This window comes from Trichechus manatus, unplaced genomic scaffold, assembly GCF_000243295.1.
Source record: "Trichechus manatus latirostris isolate Lorelei unplaced genomic scaffold, TriManLat1.0 scaffold00045, whole genome shotgun sequence".
Taxonomy (NCBI): Eukaryota; Metazoa; Chordata; class Mammalia; order Sirenia; family Trichechidae; genus Trichechus; species Trichechus manatus.
This window is the reverse complement of record NW_004443981.1, coordinates 16,290,362-16,308,710: the sequence shown is the minus strand read 5'-3', so window position 1 is coordinate 16,308,710 and position 18,349 is coordinate 16,290,362. Positions and strand designations below refer to the sequence as shown.

Below are 18,349 nucleotides of genomic sequence, written 5' to 3'. Positions count from 1 at the left end.
ATGGACTGTGTATTTAAAATGAAAGAGATTGTAATTTAACTCAGCATATTTACAGTGATTAACTGTTGGAGATGACATAGCGCGTTCTGTGGTGAGGGCTGTGGTGGCCAGAACGTGCCCTGGAAGGCGACCCATCCTTCCCAATAAACCACAACGACTGTGCTGCGTGGACGTCCCTGAACTGGGGCCAGTGACAAACAGCTTCCTGACGCTTACCCAGGAGACCGCTCTGAGTGCTGCCCTTCTGCGTCTCTCCAGGATGAAGAGAAAACAAAATTAAATTCTGTTTAACACAGTTCTTATAAATTTAACTTGTTTAAATTTTTTGGATTTATATTGCATTTTTTAAGAAAATTTAGAGAATGAAATTGATTCAACTTCATTTTTCCAAACCCTAAACTGAAATGCAGTTCTGAAACCCAAATTGACCATGGGGACACCTCCACTGTGGGAAGTCAGAGTCACATCACACAGCTTTCAACAGTGGGTCACACGGACACGCAACTTCCTTTCTGCAGGGTCACCCTGCAGCGAGGACAGTCCTTGGAACAGCTTCCTCCTCATGCCCAGGTAAGGAGCTTCCTGCTAGCAACCAAAATCAATTCTGAGAAAGTGCCCCAGGTGCCTTGGGATAAATCATTACTGCATCTACGAATATGCTCTGAGAAAGCAAAACATTCAGGGAAGCATAACCCAATTTTACCTTTAAATAAAAATACTTTATTCATTCCTGACAGGTTATCAAAATGTACATTGTTAACCAGGTAAACACGGTACTTTGAAATAGGTGACTAGGGTGTATTTGGAGGATTTTTGGTTAATCTTAAAAAGAGTGAAAACTACTTCCAGTCTCCCTTTCCACACATCCCTGACAAGTCTGCACTGCACTGGCTTGAAATGGACATACAATGACATGGGCCCCAGTTTGTTACAGAACGCACCTTTTTCATTTACACTTAAAATAAATGGAAGCTGTTACGTTTGGGTTATCTTCTTTTGCCAAATTCTTGCATACATTTTGTGTAACTTTGTACATGACGCAAGGAGGGAACACGTGACGTGTGGGACTCTAGGATCACACCCACGTACAGGGTAAAGTGCAACACAGGAGTGTCTGCGACACTCCTCTCCTCACGGCCCCCGGACTTCGCGGGAGGGTGGGGATATCTGCCCCTCCGGCGCACGGACGCTCGGCCGACACAGGAGGGCCCTCCTTCCACACTGACGTTCGTGTTAACAGTCCTATCTGCTTTGCTTCCTGTGGCTTCTGTCTTTCATTCTCCATGAAAGCTTTGAAGCTGTGATTCTTTTTAAACCTGGAGAAAAATCAGCTCTTCGAGCAACCAAAACAGTGCTTTAAAAGTGCTCAAATGCCGCCGGCAAAGGGGGTCCCCGACGCTGTCCCGTCTGCAACGGGGAGACACAGTCACTTAATAAAATTAACATTTCCTGAGCGGGCAGCAGATGCTCGAGTACCCATGTGAGCAGCCACCACACCAGCCCTACAGCGGGGGAGTCTGGGGTGCGTGTGGTTCTGATGCTGAAGTAGGTGACTGAGAAACGCTTTTGTTCCTGAGGTGAGCGTGAGGAAGGTGAAGGACCCTCGCTCCTTCATGAAGAGCCCCCACGCCGGTGGTCAGTCCTCCCCGCGGCGCCACTTCTGCGACTCGTCCTGCCGCACATCTGGTCGGATCTGGTTCCTCATGCCGCCCAGCACGTTGGACGTGGCTTCCGTGGCCACGATGAGCGGCCTCACCACCGCCGGGGGGATCTGGCGCAGGACCTCACCCACGGCGCCCGTCACCCCTCGGCTCTCGTGCTCCCGGGCCGCCGTCTCGTAAATGGTCTGCGCGGTGTCTGTGAACCCCTGCAGGCGGGCCGGCCGGGGAGAGAAGGGAGGTGAGCGGTCAGAGAAGGCTACGTTAGCCGGTAATACACACTCTCCCTACAGCTAGTCGACAAGATGTCTGCAGCCAGACCAACTGTGCTTCTGAGATAACCCAGAATAATGCTTCTTATTACAAAACTCCAATTACGAGGGAAAGTGAGGCAATTATCACGATTTGGTATTTTGTCGTGACACTACTGGGTGGACAATGTAGCCAGACTGTAGCTTCCCGTCATGAAGCTTTCAGAAATAGCTCATCATCCAGGAGAAGCTTTTTGGGTACTATTAGTCATTCTAAGGAGCCCTGGTGCTGCAGTGGTTAAAGCGCTTAGAAAGGTTGGCAGTTCGAACCCACCAGGCACTCCACAGGAGAAAGACGTGGTGATCTGCTCTGTAAAGATTACGGCCTTGGAAGCCCTATGGGGCAGTTCTACTGTGTCCTACAGGGTTGCTATGGTCAGAATCGAGTTGACAGAAGTGGGTTTGGTTGGTTTTAGATTAATCGTTCTAGTTAAAGCAAACTTAGCAAGCAAAGCATCTTGAATAAGTATATTCACTGAAGGAAAGCAGCGATGGCTCTTTTGATTCAACTGTGACAAGAAAACCTAATTCTACTAAGCTCCAGAAAATTATTTTAATCTAATTTGAATTACTGGCTATGTATCAGGAAAGACGACTGTGTGACATTCAATTACGGTAAAGGCTAAAAAGAAAACCCGGCTGGATTAAGAGAAAGTTCTAAGAACACGAGGCAGGAACCGTCGTTTAATAATTAGAAACAGGGCTTGTGGAACGTTTCTCACCCTCTTCTAACGAGCCGGCGGTAAGTTCCTGTTTATGGGGACGGAAGACATGGCAGTGCGGGCTGGCGATGCCGCACAGCATGATGGACGTAAATGGTTTCACTGAGCCCTACGAACAACAAGTGCTAAACGGGCAAAGGCTGGGCTGTCTGTATGGTTTACAACAGTGAAAAAAAGGTCAAAGAAGGGAAGAAAAAACCTGTCAGGATTGCTAAGCTTTAAAACTAAACACACAGGCACAGGGTCACCACGAGTCGGAGTCGACTCAACGGCAACGGGTTTGTTTCGGGTTTCGGCCAAGGCAGAGCGGGAGCGCCGCACACACGACAGTCGACGCTCCACAGTGTGTCTGATTCAGAGTCCCCTGGAGCACACGAGCTGGTTGGCAGCTCGGAGGAACCCGGGGTGCTCCGGAGGAATGAAGGCCTTGCCCTCACTTTGGCGGGCCAGCGAGAATGTCATTTCCACGCAGAAGAGCGGCAGAAACGGGCAACACCGTGGGCAAAAGATGAAACGGGCAACACCACGGGCAGAACATGAAACGGGCAACGCCACGGGCAGAACATGAAACGGGCAACGCCACGGGCAGAACATGAAGTGCAGGAAAAGTGAAAAAGCACCTGCCGTTCTAAAACCACCTAGAAGAGAACGGCCGAGAGGGGAGGTGGAATTCAACGCAGAATGTGCTTATAACTTAGACGTCAGCCCACATCACCTCGTCCAGCCCTGCCTGCCCCCACTTCCACAACAATACGACTATCACAGTATCAGTTTATCCTAGTGTAATGATCAACACCGAGCCTGGAGACAACAGAAATTGATTAAAATCTCAGCTCCATCTCCGAGCTGCGTGGCCTTAGACAAGTCACTTAAATGGGGAATAAAAACACCGCCCACCCTCTATTGTGACTGTTAGAATGGAATAACGCACCCAGTGAGCCTGGCGTAGCTGGGCAGACGGATTCCCACCCCCTCGCCACGACTACCCGACTACTGTCAAATGGAATTATGGAAGCAGGGGTTGGCAAACTTTTTCTGTAAAGGGTCACACAGTAAATATTTATGGGCCATACAGTCTCTGTTGTATATTCTTAGTTTTTCGTTTTTTTTTTTTTTTTTAAACAATCCTTTACAAATGTAACAACCATTCTTAGCGTGAACGCCCAAACAAATACAGGCAGGGGCCAGATTTCACCTGTGGGATATAGTTTGCTGACCCTCAATCTAAAAGATGAGAGTATCTGTAAAACACAAGAGACTTTTTCTCTTGATCTTTGAGTTATTATTAACATCTCAAAGAAAAAGGAAATAATTAACACTATTTAGGAACCTCTGTTTTAAAACATTCTTAACATGGAATTCCGATTCCGCCTAATCGGGCAGACCTGTCATCTCAATCCACACTTCCGCTAACTCTCACCCTTGCCCCTTATCTTCATGCCCACAGTTTTGCAGAAAGGGAGCTACACGTCCGACCCTGCCCGCTGCCCCCGCGCTCCGGTCTTCTGGGGAGACCACCCTGCCCGCTGCCCCCGCGCTCCGGTCTGCTGGGGAGACCAGCCTGCCCGCTGCCCCCGCGCTCCGGTCTGCTGGGGAGACCACCCTGCCCGCTGCCCAGGTCTGCTGGGGAGACCAGCCTGCCCGCTGCCCCCGCGCTCCGGTCTGCTGGGGAGACCAGCCTGCCCGCTGCCCCCGCGCTCCGGTCTGCTGGGGAGACCAGCCTGCCCGCTGCCCCCGCGCTCCGGTCTGCTGGGGAGAAGAGTTTTCTTGCAGAGCCCCCTTCCTCGTCTGTGATGCTGGAATATCACCCATCTTTAATATTACGCACTGGGCACAGAGTAAGCATCAGAGATTTACCGAGAGATGGCCAGAGGTTAAATAAGGTGGACACACACGTCAAAGTGCCGTTGTTCCGTCACGCTGCCAACAGCCCCTTCCGTGCCTTCAGGCCCAGGATCTTTTCACAACTCTGTTCTGCCCCACATCCATGGATCCCGTCCCCATCCTGACGTCGGTAGAGGCCGCTCTGACTAGTAATTACCTCCCCTTTATTCTTCCCAAGGAGCCCTGGTGGCGCGGTGGTTAAGCGCTCGGCTGCTAGCTAGAAGGTCGGCGGTTCAAACCCACCAACAACTGTTCCACTGGAGAAAGATGTAGCAATCAGCTTCCGTAAAGATTACAGCCTTGGAAACCCCGTGGGACAGTCCTCCTCTGTCCTACAGGGTCACCACGAGTCAGAATGGACTCTGTGGCATTGGGTTGGGTTGGTTTGTTTGTTTGCTTTATGTAAGAAAACTGTGAAAACATGTACTTCCACCTTCAGGGCAGTGAAGGGATGGGGATGAGATCCGGGCGGGTGATTCAACTGAAAAGCTGTGTTTCTTAAACAAATCCGAAGTAAACTCGGCCGAGTATCAGAATGTGTGTTAAGTCTAGGAGGTGAGTGTGTGGGTGTCTGGTTCTGTGACTCCCTGGATGCTTCCATATGTGGAGAGAGAAACTCTTTTTGTGAGCCCATCATCACCACCTCGCCCTCTGTTCTCACCTCGGGCAGGTGCTCACTACTGGAGACGGTTCCCATCTACTCCCAGGCGCTTCTCCAGAACAACGTCCCGCCATTAAACGCTCTTGGGCTGGGGAAGCGTGCGCACTGGGTCTGACCTGACGGCCCCAGGATCCACTCACCTCTTTCACAACACTGCAGGCCTTGGCCACACCTTCCCTCAGGTCGACTGGCTGCTGGGCTAGGCGGTGATGAGGAAACCTTCTGACCTTCTTGGGCTCGACAGAAAGGGTGCCAGGAGACACCATGTCGTAAGCAGTCTCTGCTGCGGCCTGGATCGCATTTTTAGAAAGTAAGAGATGGGTCAGAAGAAGGTTGAGGCTCCGCACCCACAGTGGTCGCCCTCAGGGAGTGAGGAAGAACGCGGGGCGGGCATGTCCTAAGCAGACACTGCCTCCGTGTTTGAGTCTCTACAAGAATCCATTACGTCTCAAAACAAGACATTACAGCATAATGAAGTGCTAACATCTGGAGGGAGCTGATTTTTCTGTCCCTCTGTACACTGACAGCATCCACGTTACCGTGACAGTCAAGAACGCACAGCCTGTGAACAATGGGGCAAGGCCAGTGCAGCTTCACACTGAACACAAACCCTAACACGACTGAGCTCTTCATACAAATGTGAAGAAATAAATCCTGTTAACATAACAGCTATAACTTATCTGAAACAGGGAAACACATCTGACACTGTGTTCCATAGATTTAGTCTGTTAATTATTAACTCTGGGAATCTCAGCAACGAGCGAGCCCGATGCTCCACACCAGCTGCCGTCCAGTCAGTTCCGACTCCCGGCAACCCCGTGTGTGTCAGAGTAGAACTGTGCGCCACGGAGTTTTCAGTGGCTGATTTTTCAGAAGTAGATCATCAGTCTTTCTTCTGCGGTGCCTCTGGGCGGACTCGAACCTCCAACCTTTGGGTTAGCAGCCGAGCGTGTTCACCGTTGGCACCGCCCAGGAACTCCGAACACGGTATTAAGTCATGACAACTAAAACTATCTACTCTAAACCCTTCGCTTTTTTCCACAGTGGCCCTTCTTTGTACAGCTCATCGTGGTGCACGGAAAGTACCTGTATCGTTTGGACCATTCTGTTTGTGAGTTCTAAGGCAGCCATTGCTGTTGAAGTGCCAAAGGAAGCAGCTCCTTTCTGAAAACCCCTGACGATTCGGCCGTCCTTCCGGTACTGCTCGATGGGCAGCCAGACCAGGTCCTTGAGGCCTTGCACTGGAATCAACCAACACACGGCAGTCAGTGTGAGTGCCTGTCTCACAGCCTCTGCTACCACACTAACCCTGGGCAGCTTCCTGAGTACGAGTACATGTGTGGGTTTTCCACAAAGAAGGCCCTCAGGCAGAGTCCCAAAGGTATACATAACCGAACAGGGTTAAGAATTACTGATCAGGCAAAATCAATCAACTTTTGATTGAAAAACACAGAACTCACCCAGCTGTACTAGTGAATGCATGGGCCCCACACCTCCCAGGATTCCTGGCAGCTGGTTCTTCTTGATGTCACTGAGCCATTCGGCGACGGCGTAGGAGAATAACTTGTCCACACCTAGCAAACTGGAGCAAGTGACTATTAGTGTAGACAGAAGATGAAACTTATAGATTTAGATACGTGTGTTTGTTTTTACTTAACATGCAAGAAAATACATAAATTACAAGGACAAAAGTATAACAGATGTTCCCAAAACAGCAAAACAGTTTTTAAATCAAACAGAAATGTCAATTAGCCATTTAACTCCCAATCTGAACTTCTCTTTATATATGTATATATATAGACACCCGCATATATGGAGCCCTGGTGGCGCAGTGGTTAACAGCTCAACTGCTAACCAAAACATCAGCAGTTTGAATCCACCAGCCGCTCCCTGGAAACGCTATGGGGCAGTGCTACTCTGTCTATAGGGTCGCCATGAGGTGGAATTGACTCGAAGGCAACGGGTTTTTTTTTTTTCAGGTATATACATATATATTCTAATTATAATTTCCATAAGGTTTAGGTAATACGAGTGTGTTTCTTCACTGTTCTTATTTCTTGAACATCTAAGGATCTGGCAAAGTATTAAAGTATACAAATTTCTACATAGTTCTTCGCTACTAAGAACAGCTACCTTGTGAACTTCCAGCCTTTTCACTAAACTACAACTTTGTGACATTGTGAAAAATATCCTAAACTACAGCCATCTGTGAAGAATGCCCCTCTGTTCAAACTCCTTCTTCTCCCTCTGAATAAAAACTAGACCCCAACTAGTCCCTGGAGAAGGACATCACGCTTGGTAAAGCAGGGGGTCAGCGAAAAAGAGGAAGACCCTTGGCGAGATGGACTGACACAGTGGCTGCAACAAGGGGCTCAAGCCCAGCAGTGACTGTGAGGATGGCGCAGGACCGGGCCGTGTTTCGTTCTGTTGTACACGGCGTCGCTGTGAGTCGGAACTGACTCGATGGTCCCTAACAACAACCAGGAAGGACTCTCCACAGCTGGGATCTTTGCAGACAGTGCTATAAAACAGCCGCACTCTGTAAGCTAGCCAAGAAAGCTCAATTTTTAAGTTATGATAAGCTAACTTTAGTAACTTGATCTTAAAGCCTCAGATGATAAATGGACTTACCCGTGCCGATAGAAAAGCCTCTTTAGCTTTAGTTCAGAGCAGTTTAATTGGGCTAGACCAATCAAAATCCCAGCTAATGTACCCTATAAAATTAAAAATGGCCAGATTAATCTGAAAATTAAAGACAGACTCAACATTTAAAACAACTGTTATTTGGGACAGCCAAAGCAATGTTCACTGGTGAAGCTAAAATGCTTAAAATGTTTACAGGGAAAAAAAAACTTTATAATACATATGACTGGATTGGAGCCCTGGTGGCACAGTGGTTAAGAGCTTGGCTGCCAACCAAAAGGTCGGCAGTTCAAATCTACCAGCCGCTCCTTGGAAATCCTAGGAGCAGTTCTACTCTGTCCCATACGGTCGCTACAGTCAGAACTGACTCGATGACAACGGGTATGACCCAATTTATATAAAATTTTACACATGGTACTTAGGTAGATAATATTTATTTTTAAAACAATTAAATTTAAAATCCTTGTACCTCATTTCAAACTTTTACATAAATTGTGACAGAGGAAAAAAATTTAAAAAAAAATTAAAAAACTTGGGACCATGAGAAAAGACAAATGAGATCATTAATTCTGTACAGTATAAGTGTGGTAAATGTCCAGACCTGATCCATCGACACGTGTTTGCCGTGATAATCAAGTCGAATAGGAACTTCTGACGTGAATCTAAATTCTCTGAAGAGAAAGAGAGGAGAGGAGTTATTTATGTTCAAAATCAATCACAGGAGAAACTACGCGCAAATTGATTTATTCAATTAGAGAGTCAAAAGAAAACCAAAAATAAATACGGCGACTACCATAAGGCCTAAATTAATAAAAAAGGATTATAAGAGTGTCTTTTAGCTGTACCTTTTCATAGGTAATATAGCAACTAAACAGATGTTGATCACCTTATAACTGGTATTTATCTTATTTAAATTATCTCACAAAAACCTTTCCCTGGTTTATCAAGTCATGGTTTTCCTACAAAAATTTATTTTAGTAGATATTATCAATTCACACAGAGCACAAATTAACACAAGAAACCTTTAAGATGAAAGCAAACAATGCAGTCACTGCCAATAACAAAAGAGAAGCCGCGACGGCAGCTGTGATATTTTGGCTCCAGAGAGGAGCTGAGCGGGCCCGGCTGGTGTGAGTCCAGCCTTATCGTGTGCAGTATGCAGCCAGGGCAGCAGCTTCCCTCTGAGTCTCATCGGTAAAATAATGTCACCTACAGTGCTGAGTTTTCGCAAGGATTCTTGAAACTAGTGCTTGCAAATGGGATACTGACAACAAATACTGAGAATTCTATGAGAACAAAATTACGACGGTGCAGTAATGGTACATCAGACAAAAGAAGCTGGCTTCCCAAAGCTGGACCTTAAAACGCATTTTCTTTCCACAGAATTAAGGTGGTCGTTGCACACCAAGCCATCCCACCGGGGGAGAGAATCCAGTGGGCAAGGTAAGCACGGCGCTAAGCTCACTACCAGACCATCTGTAGTGAACAATTTCACACTTTTTCACCACATCAGAGAGTCTGCTTCTAGGTACGGCTGGCATCTGTCTCTTCCCAACCCCACAGCACCTTCCTACACAATCGAAGCCTCTTTTCAAATTTATAATCCCCGACAGGAGCACATGACCGACCCAGCAAGCAAGGTAAGCACAGGCTTACTTGTGCTAATTTACTCATCTGTAGTGAACAATTTCCCATCTTTGGTGTAGTGAAACGCATGTGAAATTGTTCACTACAGATGAGCCAGTAAGCAAGGTAAGCTCATAGTGACCCTACAGGACAGAGTAGAACTGCCCCATAGGGTTTCCAAGTAGCAGCTGGTGGATTTGAACTGCCAACCTTTCGGTTACCAGCTGAGCTCTTAACCACTCCACCACCAGGACTCCAATCTAAGCTACAGTACAATGGAAATACGAGATTTGCATCAGTCACCACAAGAAGCCTAGGACCCCCGCCGGCCCCTCCTGGGACTCTCACCCATTTGGCCCTCTGGGAAAGTCCCCCGCCCTCACCCGCTTTACCCACTCTGTTTTTTCCTTAGCACTTATAATAGGAAACCCCACGTGTGCTCATTACATGTAAGCTCAATTAAGCAGGAATTTTTCTCTACTTTCTTCACTATGCCCAGAACAGACCTGACACATATATAGTGAATGCTCAGCAATATTAGTGGAATGAACACGTGTTCACAGGTTTTGTTATTATTATTCTGCCATCACTTGGCAAACGCAGCGGACCTGGGATTAGGAAGATCTGTGCCCTAGTCCCGGCCGGGCCTCTCACACTTGTGTGGTCTGGAGCACACACTAGCTGTCTTGTCTAAAGGTGGTTACCGCCCCAGGGCCCGGACCCCTAGGGGCCGTTGAAAGTAGAAATAAAAACCTATAAGCTATTTTCAGTAGTCTAATGACAAGAATAAGCCTTTCCCTAAGTAAATAAGAGGGGCTACACGAGCTGACTAAAAATGTCAAATTTCTTTGCTTTCAGCCAGAATTGTAACAATTCAGTATCTTTTACACTGGTCATCCCATGTTTATTAAAAATACGGATTTGTAGTTTGTATGTCTAAAACCAAACCAAACCCATTGCCATGGAGTCAATTCCGACTCATAGTGACCCTGTAGGACAGAGGAGATCTGCCCCATAGGGTTTCCAAGGCTGTAATCCTTATGGAAGCAGACTGCCCCATCTTTCTCCTGCAGAATGGCTGGTGGGTTCAAACTGCTGACCCTTCGGTTAGCAGTCGAGCACTTAACTACTGCGCCACCAGGGCTCCTAGTTTATACGTAATTAATATAAAAGATTTGGTAGAAAAAATTTAAAAAATAAACAGATCAGTGTGGGGAACAATGAAAGGGGTCCTTGATGTCTGGTGAGGGGGGCCAGAAGTGCCAGGGAGTGTCTACTTCAGGGTCTTCCCAATTCTCACGTCTAATATTCTTTCTATTTCCGTCATTATACGAGATAGTTAACTATGAAAACACTTTACAGCAGTGATCCAGCTCACTTTGGGCCGTACCTAAAGTCCAACCGCAGAACCGAGGGAGAAGCATGGGGAAAAACTGAGGACCCTTGATGTCAAAGGGGGAGGGGCACAGAAAACCAGGGAAGGCAGCTAATTGTCCCTCTGGGTGAAAGGGTGCTGATCCTCATCTGTCCTCTTTCCAGTGGAGCCAACACCCCGTTGCTACCACCGAGGGCCGGGAAAGGCAGAGGGCGGGAATACCCAACGGCCTGGAAACGAGGGATGAACTCCCCTGTGACCAGCGAGTGGGTGGCTGGGCGGGAGCCAGCTCTGCCAGGGGAGGGTCAGGAGACACGACAGTGACCGAGAAGGACAAACAGAAAGCTTGGCAGGACATCACGTGAGGGCGGGGGCAGAATGCCCAAGCGGAGGTGCCTAGGAAGATGAGGAAGAAGGACAACACAGTGTTTGGGCTCCCCGGGCGGCCCCAACGGTGAATGTGCTCGGCTGCTCACCCAAAGGTTGGAGGGTCAGGTCCACCCAGAGGTGCCTTGGAAGAAAGTCCTGGTGATCTACTTCCAAAAACTCAGCCACTGAGAATCCTATGGAGCGCAGTTCTACTCCGACACACACGGAGTTGCCATGAGTCGGAAACGACTTGACGGCAGCTGAGTTTTTTTCAATGTTTAAGGAGGTACAAACCTGACATAATAATGATGGCAAGGGAGGGATAGAAGGAGAGAGAGAGAGAAAAAAAAAAAGGAGCCCAAGGACGAAGCTAGGAGGAAAAGGGAATTTCCGCCACAGAATCAACAGAGGTGAGTCCTGAACTGGGTGACTGTCACTGAGGGGCACACACAGACACACACCAGCTGCTAACATGGCCGCGCGGAGGAAAGCCGACGCAACCACACGGCCACCAACAGACACGCGTCGAAGGACGGTCTCCTGAGCTGTAACATCGTTTGTCCTCAAAATCACGGTATTTACCTAAAAAACACAGGCTGGTCACTAAATGATGGGTCTTCAGCCGAGAAATCCTTCTCTTCCTCCCCATTAATCACATCCACTGAATTGGCACTATCATTTCCGGAAGATGGTTTTGGCCCAGGGAAAGAAAGAACTAGATTTGGCTCCTTTGGGGTGCTTAAATGCCTTGGCAAACTGCAGGTGACATCAGCTCCAGGAGACTTCTTAACTGAAAACGTAGTGTGCACATTTGAAAAATTAGGTACAGTTCTTGACAGTACTCACTTAAATCAATCTAGATCTAACTTGCTTTGCTACATTTCGTTTAATAAACACAATTACTGTTATAGAGAATATCTGCTTTCACCTTTTAAATGATTACTTTCACATAAAATATATTTGCATAAATTAACAAAAATAAACACAGAGCACATTTATATAAACAGGAATAAAGACTATAAGTACATTATCAAAAAAAAAGCTTTATAATCAAAAGCAATCCAAGTGCTTGTAGTTTTTTTCAAACTATACATATTTAATACCTTCTGGATCTGGAGTCATTAAAAGCTCTACCTCTGTGGAAAGACTCGTGAAAAAATCCTTCAGGAAGAACAAGGCATCCTAAAATTAAGAGATGGAATTATAACTAAAAGGAAAGAAAATCTATTTCTAACTAAAAAACAAAGTATCTTCAGGTCTCATAATTTACTCATTATTCATACACAGCTCTCCTTCATTGAGGTCTAACTCTGTGCCAGGCATTGTGCCTATAAATACACGCATGCACACACGCACACACACACACACCCCTTTCCCCACTAATTCTCACAACTCTATGAGGAAATCAATCTCATAGATGTGAAAATGAACATCCAGAAGTTAAATTGCTCAAGATTACAAAGCTACGTAACAGAGATTTCTAAGCATATTTTAGTTTCCTTAGAAAAAGAGCCTTCTCGTTCTTATTTCACATTAGCTCTAACCCTAAATTAACAGCAATAATATTACTCGCAATGAGAGTAACAGCAGTTAGCAGGCACTGGGTAGTTACTATGTATAAAGCATTGCCTTAAAAGTGCCTGATGTCTTACTTCTGCTCTCCCCGCTCTGTTATGCCGACTTAATATAGTTTCTTCATTGGACATGAAGTTCAAAATAAAAACGACCTCTTCTAAAGCGCTACAATTACAAATGACGGGGTGTGCCTCTGTCCTGACGTTGCGTACAGAAGCCACATTGGCCCTTACCAGGAGTTTCACTCTGCCTGCCTCACTCAAACTAACAAATACATTTTGTATGATATAAAAATCAAATACTTTGAGCCTGTTCCTTCTCATTCTTCCCTTCCATCTTAAGAAATGCTGAACCGACGTAAAACACTAATGCTCTGCCAAAATACACTGTGAGGCGGATTACAGGGTCACGAGATTTGGTGGCACATCAAAAGCCTGATCAACACCACAAAAGCTGAGCTGATCAACCATTAATCACATTGATCAGAAGAATACATGGTGCAGATGGGAAAGGTATTTTTCCAGGTGACAGTATATGGGAGGCTGAGGGATGGGATTGAAGAAGAGAAAGCAGGTAATTTCAGCAGTACTGAAAACATCCTGGTTCTGAAGTGGAGTAGCGGGCTCATGAGTCGTTTGTTATATTATTATACTTTACACATTACAGGTATTATTTTGCTGTTGTTTCTGTCAAGTCGATTTTCGATTCATAACAACCCCATATTACTTTATATGTATCAAATATTACGTTAACAAATTTAACAGTGTTTTAAATGTTATTATTTGGCCACTAGATGGCGATATTTTAATGCTATAAATGTTTTGACTCCATGACTACCTTCACAAGACAGAAAATTTCAGGGTCGCTATGAGTGGGAATGGACTTGTCAGCAATGGGTTTTTGACCCTCCCTGCACAGAAGTGCAGGCAGTAGTGTGAGAACGAAACCAGGCTAGGACTCAGGGAATCTCACCCCTTCTGTGTGAGCCCTCGACCCACCTAACCAGGTGACCTGGCACCGTCCACCTACCCCACCTACTCTCCTCGATGGGACCCGTGACATCTGCCCCCTTTCCTGCCCACCCTCTGGGATGTTCAGCTTCAGAAGCAATTACACTTAATTTGAAATTAAAAATAATCTTGTTGGGGGGATCCTTGTTTTTGGGACACTGAGCTTCTGTTAAGGGTGATGAAAATGTGGGAACGGATAGTGGTGCTGTGTGAACAACAAGATTAATGCCACAAAACAGTACATGGAATATTTACCACAATACAAAAAAATAAAGTAATTCTTGCAGTGTTACTATCCTTTATCACTGGTCCTTAGAGCCAGAAATAATTATCTTACAAAATTTGGAATAAATTAACAAACTCCATGCAGCTTTTTAAAAACAGAAGAAAACAACGTGTTGCTTTCATGTTTCATGGGTATGATCCAATGAAGATAAATTTGCACAGTGAGAAAAAAAATTACTCAAGGCATTATCATTCATTAGCTGATTTGTTTTCAAAAGGAAGAAATGAAGAACAGAAATATTCGGTTTCCTCCTCAGATCACTGTTTGCTGACACCTGGTGATACACGGAAGGCCAGTGGGAGAAGTGGCAAACTAAGAAGGCGTTTTGGTATAGGGGTGTGCCTCATCACGGCTTACATATCTAGGTTTCATTACCTTGGAGAATTATTTCCCATTCCTCCTTAGTGTATCCATAAAATTTATTTCACTGACTGTTTTCTCAAAGATTAATATTTCCTCATTTTAAAATCATAATGCTTTCTGATTCTAAGGAAGAAATTAAGCTAAAAAACTCTATTAAAGAAAATTGGGCTTGTTGAGTTTGGTAGAGTCATGTCATAAAAATAGATCTTGCTCAAAGTTTTGTTCACACTGGCGATTTCCACAGATCAACTCTGCCATAAATACTTCAGCATATTCCTAGTAGGCCAATATAGGGATATATTAAAATATGGATATCAAAAGATATTCTTCTCAGAGGTGGGGCCAAGATGGCAGAGTAGTCAGACGCTTCCAGTGGATCCTCTTACAACAAAGACCAGAAAAAACAAGTGATTCAATTATATGTGGCAATCTGGGAGCCCTGAACATCAAAAGCAGAGTTGAGGAACCCGAATGAGTGGCAGGGGGAGGGAGAGATGGTTCGGAAGCAGCGAGGAGTTGCCAGACCTGACCCGGCAAGAGCCTGGGCCTTTCAGGCCTGAGCAGCTCAGGGGTGAGCGGTGAGGCAGGCATGCAGCCGTGCTCGGGAGGTACGTTTTCTGTACCGGGAGAGAACCAGCGCCAGAGAGTCTACATGGCCACCCAGAACCAGTGAGAAGCAGCACTCGTCGGTGAAAGATAAGTACTTGCGTACGGCCTACCACGCGGATCAAAAACACCCACCTTAGGGAAAAACCTCTCTCCTGTTTACCTCCCCGCTCCCTGCTCTGCACTGGATCCCGGACCGGCTTCAGCAATTGCTGAATTCCCTGGGCCAGAAGTAGGATCTGTCACACGCCCAGAGCCACTCTCCCTGCCTTGGAGAGTGAACAAATTAAACAGGGAAAAAATAAACCGCCAGCTCCCCTAAGCCAGGAATCCAGGGCAGGCACAGCTCCTTTGCCTAGGCACAGGCATAAGGGAGCCATGGACTCTGAGTGCCCTTCCCCCTGCATAGACTTGTGCGGGCCCATCTCAACAGCGTAGGCCCTCATTACCGCAGTACAACGGGGTGTAGACCGGAAGTCTAACTTCAACTGTTTCATCTGTGGAGTGGAAGGTTCTTGACATTTGACACTGCTCTGCCCGTTAAGCAGGGTCTTCACTTACCCACATCAGGGGCCTGAGGACTGGTGGCTCTACCCACGCCACCTAGCCACCTGCGATAGGGGCCCATGAATAAGAGGTGCCCCCCCAGTCCTTACAGCCAACAGCATCAGGTGCTCACGGTCCAGCTGCAAAACCCACCCACCTATGCACTCTAGGGAACAGGGACATGCCTTCCTGCTGGACACTCGGGGGTGGCAGTCAGCCCCCTGCCTTGCTCAGAGTGTGTCCCCCTGCTGCAACCAGATGACTGTGCCTACGCAAATCACCCATGCCTGTCTAGGACTGTAAGTGAGAGCCTACCACACACTTGGTGACCATTTACCTGGGCACCTGAGCTGAATCCATACAGGAGGAGTGGGCGGACTCCTGAGCTCACATACCTAGTAACAGATCTAACTACCTGGTGACAGGACATTAGAGCTTCATAGGTGCCAATAATCAAACTAGCTCATATGAGCAGCCTATTTGGGCATATCAAAACAAAACAAGAAGCTAGGACACAGTAAGCAAACATAAAATAAATAAATATAATAACTTATTGATGGCTTGGAGACAACAGTCAATATCAAATCACATAAAGAGGCAATCCATGATGGCTTCAGCAAGCTCCCAAAATAAAGAATCAAGAAATTTTCTGGAGGAAGAGTACTTCTTGGAATTACCAGGGGTAGAATACAAAAGATTAATATACAGAACTCTTCAAGAATTTAGAAAGGAAATTAAGCAAAACGCAGAACACGCAATAGAGGAAATTAAAAAGAGAAGAGCATAATGACAAATTTAACAGGCTGCAAGAATCCATAGAGAGACAGCAATCAGAAATCCAGAAGATTAACAATAAAATTTCAGAATTAGACAACTCAACAGAAAGTTATCGGAGCAGAATTGAGGCAATGGAAGAAAGAATTAGTGAGATCAAAGATAAAATACTTGACACCAACTTATTTGAGGAAAAATCAGATAAGAAGATTTAAAAAAATGAAGAAACCCTAAGAATTACGTGGGACTCTATCAAGAGGAATAACCTACGAGTAACTGGTGTACGTGAACAGGGGGGATAACAGAAAATACAGAGAGAATTGTTGAAGATTTGTTGGCAGAAAGCTTCCCTGATATCGTGAAAGATGACAAGATATCTATCCAAGATGCTCGTCAAACCCACGTAAGGTACATCCCAAAAGAAAGTCACCAAGACATTATAATCACACTTGCCAAAACCAAGGATAAAAAGAGAATTTTAAGAGCGGCTAGGGATAAATGAAAAGTCATCTACAAAGGAAAGTCATTAACCACAAGATCGGACTACTCAGCAGAAACCATGCAGGCAAGAAGGCAATGGGATGACATATATAAAGCCTTGAAGAAAAAAAACTGCCAGCTAAGAACTGTCTCACAATATGATGACGAAATTAGGGCATTTCCAGATGAACAGAAGTTTAGGGAATTTGCAAAAACCAAACCACAGTTACAAGAAATACTAAAAGGAGTCCTTCGGTTAGAAAATCAGTAACATCAGATAACAACCCAAGAATAGAACACAGGACAGAGCAACCAGATATCAACCCAGACAGGGAAGACATAAAAGTAAATCAAACCTAAAACACTGAAAATAGGGAAACAGATGTCAATATGTAAAAGATGACAACATTAAAACAAAAAACAGGGACTTAAAAAATGTAGACATAGATTTTTCATATGGAGAAAAAGTCAAGGCAATGTAAAGAAATAAAAGACTGGTATAAACTTAGAAAAATAGGGGTACATATTAAGGTAACCACAAAGGAAACTAACAATCCTACAAGTCAAAATAAACAAACTTGAAAAATATAAAGACTCAGCAAACACAAAATCAACAACAGTGAAAAAGATGAAAAGAAAATACATAAAGAAAAATGACTCAGCACAGAAAATTAAGTGGAGCAAAGAAACTGTGAACAACACACAAAAAAAGAAATCAAAATGACAGCACTAAACTCATACCTATCAATAATTATGCTGAATGTAAATGGACTAAATGCACCAATAAAGAGACAGAGAGTGGCAGATTGGATTAAAAAACATGATCCATCTATATGTTGCCTACAAGAGACACACTTTAGACTTAAAGACACAAATTAAAACTCAAAGGATGGAAAAAAATATATCAAGCAACCAACACTCACAAAAGAGCAGGGGTGGCAATATATTAATCTCTGACAAAACAGACTTTAAAGTAAAATCCACCACAAAGGATATGGAAGGACACTATATAATGATTCAAGGGTCAGTACACCAGGAGGGCATAACCATAATAAATATTTACGCACCCAATGACAGGGCTCAAAAATACATAAAACAAACTCTAACAGCACTGAAAAGAGAGATAGATAGCTCCATAATAGTAGTAGGAGACTTCAACACACCACTGTTGGTGAAGGACAGAACATCCAGAAAGAAGCTCAACAAAGACACGGAAGAGCTAAATGCTGCAATCAACCAACTCGGTCTCATAGACATATACCGAACACTCCACCCAAAAGCAACCAAGTGTATTTTCTTTTCCAACGCACATGGAACACTCTCCAGAATAGACCACATATTAGGCTATAAAGCAAGCCTTAACAAAATCCAAAGCATCCAAATATTACAAAGCATCTTTTCTGACCATAAAGCCATAAAAGTAGAAATCAACAACAGAAAAAGCAAGGAAAAAAAATCAA

General features: G+C 45.3%; 1 protein-coding gene across 1 annotated transcript in view; it reads right to left on the bottom strand.

Annotated features, from left to right (window-relative positions):
- Positions 1–513: 513 nt before the first annotated feature.
- The window catches only part of ATG2B (autophagy related 2B), a 99,539-nt gene continuing 81,703 nt past the window's right edge, over positions 514–18,349 (bottom strand). The window contains exons 35-42 of the mRNA XM_004376736.3: positions 12,353–12,431; positions 11,832–12,039; positions 8,481–8,550; positions 7,868–7,950; positions 6,697–6,818; positions 6,323–6,477; positions 5,377–5,526; positions 514–1,867 (exon numbers count right to left, since the gene is read on the bottom strand). Coding sequence (XP_004376793.1) covers positions 1,637–1,867; positions 5,377–5,526; positions 6,323–6,477; positions 6,697–6,818; positions 7,868–7,950; positions 8,481–8,550; positions 11,832–12,039; positions 12,353–12,431 — 1,098 coding nt within the window. The 3' untranslated portion in view covers positions 514–1,636. The remainder of the gene's footprint in view (positions 1,868–5,376; positions 5,527–6,322; positions 6,478–6,696; positions 6,819–7,867; positions 7,951–8,480; positions 8,551–11,831; positions 12,040–12,352; positions 12,432–18,349) is intronic.